Below are 3,449 nucleotides of genomic sequence, written 5' to 3' on the forward strand. Positions count from 1 at the left end.
ATCTGAAGGTACTACACTTTCTTCACTGCCACCTTTTCATTCTAATTCTTTAATTCTCAATAAATAGTAATGTCTTAGGGGGCTCTTAGTTGCTGTGACAGCAATAAGATCCAATGAACTCTGCAATTGCTCATCCTGAGGTTGCATTTAACTAACAGCTATGTACTTTTACAATTAAAAAACAAAACAAAACAAAACAATATTTTTACAGAGTTTTTTGTCCTTATAACTTTTAAACGTCACTAAACTCATTTTTTAAATGTCCATATGTGAAACCAAGTGGTGAATATTACCCTCCTCTAAATGTTAAAAGAATAATAACTTTTTTTATGTGTCTGGTCTATGCCTTACCTCCTCTTTCCTGCGTTTTGGCCATGCCCCCATTTATTAGCTCATCTCTGAGAGGGCAAATCTAGTAAGAATGGAGAAGTGAAGTTAGAAAAGTATGACAACCATTGGCTGACATCTCTAGAAAAGCTCAGGGACATGACTAGATAGCTTGCAAGAGGATTAAGAAAGAAGGGTGAAACCGCATATTAAAATTGGTTTGCATTTATTATCTGAAGCCATCATGCTGTCCCCATCACTCACCACCAGATGTAAACATGAGCAGCTTGATTATTACTCTACAATCCTGTTAGAGATAAATTTCCTATGATCGTTCCCCGCCCCCCAGAGCTCAAAGGGAAAGCTCTGCCTGTTTTTGTCACTGCCGGGAGAGCAAGATTCCAGCTTGCTCTTTGGTCCCAAGTAATGCTTGGTGGAGGCAGGCATAGGAGCCTGTCTTGCTGTCGCCACTTCGCTGCAGGTTGCCAATTCAATGGTTGAAACCAGATGGTGTCAATGCCTGATGCCGTACTTGGCACACAGCACATACTTAGCAAATATTTGACTTTTGAATTCCATTGAATCAGACCTGCCGACCACTATCCCAAAGTCCAAATCCCAGTGCTTCTCAAGAGAATCAGAACAATTATTGATCTTCTGAAAAAAAACCAAAGACCTGTTTCAATTTACCTTTACAATGAGAGGAACAAGATATTGTGGGGGTTACTAGGAACATACAGAGTTAATAAACGCAAACGTTTGCCTAGGATGGTGTTCCACAACGATTCACAAATATCATCAACACAAGCCTTGACGCACGCGACCAGAAAGAGAAGAAAGCTCAGACTAGAGAAGTACTCAGTTGACAGAGACTCAGCGCACGGGCTACGGCTCCTGCCTCCAGTGGCGACGTCAGTTGTGTTTTTTGTCTTTCAGGTAGCTGACGAGCATCTCCAGGCCCCCCTCCACCAGCTCTGGCAGAGGCTTGGATAACGGGTTATGGGAAATGTGGAGCCCTTTGTCCATGGGATTCCAAGCAATCCTCGCCAGTCGACACAGCAGGTAGAGTTCATCCGGGAGGGTCTGGATGTCATTGTTGTTCAAGTTCAGCAGCTCCAGGCTGGTGAGGAGGCAGAGCGACCGTGGGAAGGAATGGATGTTGTTGTTCTCAGCGATGAAGATCTGCAGGCTGCCCAGGCACTGGATGCTCTCGGCAATGTTTTCCAGGCGGTTGGAGCCCACGTGCAAGAAATCCAGCTCCTTCAGTGCAAACACACAGATGGGGATGTGAGCAAAGCAGTTGTTGCTGAGGTTCAGCTTCCTCACTCTGGAGAGGTCGGCAAAGCTGGCAGGCAGCTGGCAGAGGCTGTTGTGCGACAGGCTGAGGACCTCCAGGTTCCTACAGGCACTCAGCTCCGCTGGTACCTCGGTCAGGCAGTTCATGTTGACGAACAGCACCTTCAGGCCCTTCAGGAGGCTGATTTCTCTGGGCAGGCTCTTCAGGCGGTTCCCACACAAGTTCAAAACCACCAGCCGGGTCAGCCTCCCCACCTCAGGGGGCAGAACCCTGAGCTGGTTGTGAGACAGGTTGAGTTTCTGGACCTCAGACAAGCCCCACAGAAAATCGGGGATGTCTGTCATTCCCTTGGTGACCAGGCTGAAGCTGATGTGGCACATGCCCCGCTTCAGCAGGGACCGCGGGTCTTTTCCCGAGAGCAGCGCGTCGTCCCACGCGGAGAATTTCTGCCTCCTCCGCAGGAGCCCCATCCCCTGGGGGCCCTTGTCCTTGGAGCCGGCATTTGACTGCTTGGCTCCCATTTACCTTCCTTTCCACCCTTTCCCACCTGTCACCCAAGGTTGGGATCGTGTCCTACCCCAGCTGCTAATTTCCTGGCTGTCACAGGCAGGGAGCGCGGGTAGAGGTGAGAACTGGAGGGCGCCCAGGCAGTACAGTGCGGAGGAAGCTCACAGAGGGTCTAGGTCAGGTCTTGCAGGTGTCCAGGACACTGTGATGTGGCCATGAAACAGCCAGGCCCATCCCCGAGGGCGAGTTTAGGTGGTTTCTCTCTGGGCAGCCAGGCTGTAATGCTATACTTGTCCCGGAGGCTGAGGAACTGAACTGCTCAAAACCCTCTGAATGCCACCGGCAGCTGTCACTGTCATTCTGCCTGGGCTTATCAGCCTGGTGTGTGCAAACAGGTCACAGGGAGGCTGCATCTAACTCTCCCCTCTCAGCTTTTCTTGGATATCACAGCTGAGCAGGGTGATTAACAAGCCCACCTCCAAAAAGAAGCAAAGAGGAAAAATAAAGCTGGCCACACAAGTGCCAGTCTGTCTGCATGGTCACTGGAACTCATCCGAACTTCAGAGTAAAACTGGGCTAAATGCTAGTGGCAGACCTTTGCTTCTAAAGTTAAGGATCATCAGAGATATCATATGCACCCATTTCAAACTCTGGGGAGTTGTGTGGTTGTAAAAAAAAAAAAAATAGCAGAAGTAGCCTGGACATCTGGAATTCTCCAGGCCAAAGGTTTTACACAGTGCTTGTCAGAGCCGATTCAGTGAGGAGAGAGTAACGGAGGTCTGGATCCCCCACTTCCATGTCAACCAGAGAAGCTCTGGGATCAGCTTTTCACAGTGGGCTTCAGAGGTTAGTAGGATGCACTTTAAGTGTTTGAACAGCCACTTGAGTGACTGTATTAGCAAGACAAGCATGGGATACCCACAGTCCTCAAAAACTACTCTAGAGAGACCTCCACGGGAATACACCTCTCTCTCTCTGCCTCTTTCTCTCTCTCTCCACTCACTCACCCTTTCTTGAATAAAAAAACAAACAAACAAAAAACAACAACAAAAAACTATACCCTAAGTAAGTAGAGTTAATTGGTATTATGGGCTGAATTGTGCCCCTCCCCACCCCCAAAATTTCAAATATTGAAATCCTACCCCCAGTACCTCAAAATGTGACTTTTTGAAGATAGGTCCACATGAGGACACAGGGAGAAGACCGCCATCTGCAAGCCAAGGTGAGAGGCCTCAGAAGCAACTTATCCTACTGACACTTTGATCTTGGGGCTTGTAGCCTCCAGAATTATAAGAAAATAAATTTCTGTTGTTTAAGC

The 3,449-nt window shown here is 48.1% G+C and overlaps 1 protein-coding gene across 1 annotated transcript; it reads right to left on the reverse strand.

Moving 5' to 3' along the window:
• Positions 1-542: 542 nt before the first annotated feature.
• Positions 543-3,166, reverse strand: LRRC30 (leucine rich repeat containing 30). Its single transcript, XM_019755701.3, has one exon. It carries the CDS (start codon positions 2,143-2,145, stop codon positions 1,240-1,242), a length of 906 nt encoding a protein of 301 aa, XP_019611260.1. The 5' UTR covers positions 2,146-3,166; the 3' UTR covers positions 543-1,239.
• Positions 3,167-3,449: the final 283 nt, after the last annotated feature.

Source organism: Rhinolophus sinicus, chromosome 4 (assembly GCF_057876585.1).
Source record: "Rhinolophus sinicus isolate RSI-liver-muscle chromosome 4, RSI-T2T, whole genome shotgun sequence".
Classification (NCBI taxonomy): Eukaryota; Metazoa; Chordata; class Mammalia; order Chiroptera; family Rhinolophidae; genus Rhinolophus; species Rhinolophus sinicus.

What these genes read in the sequence shown, in the direction of transcription:
- LRRC30 (XM_019755701.3), bottom strand. Translation starts at nt 2,145, where the DNA reads ATGGGAGCCAAGCAGTCAAATGCCGGCTCCAAGGACAAGGGCCCCCAG.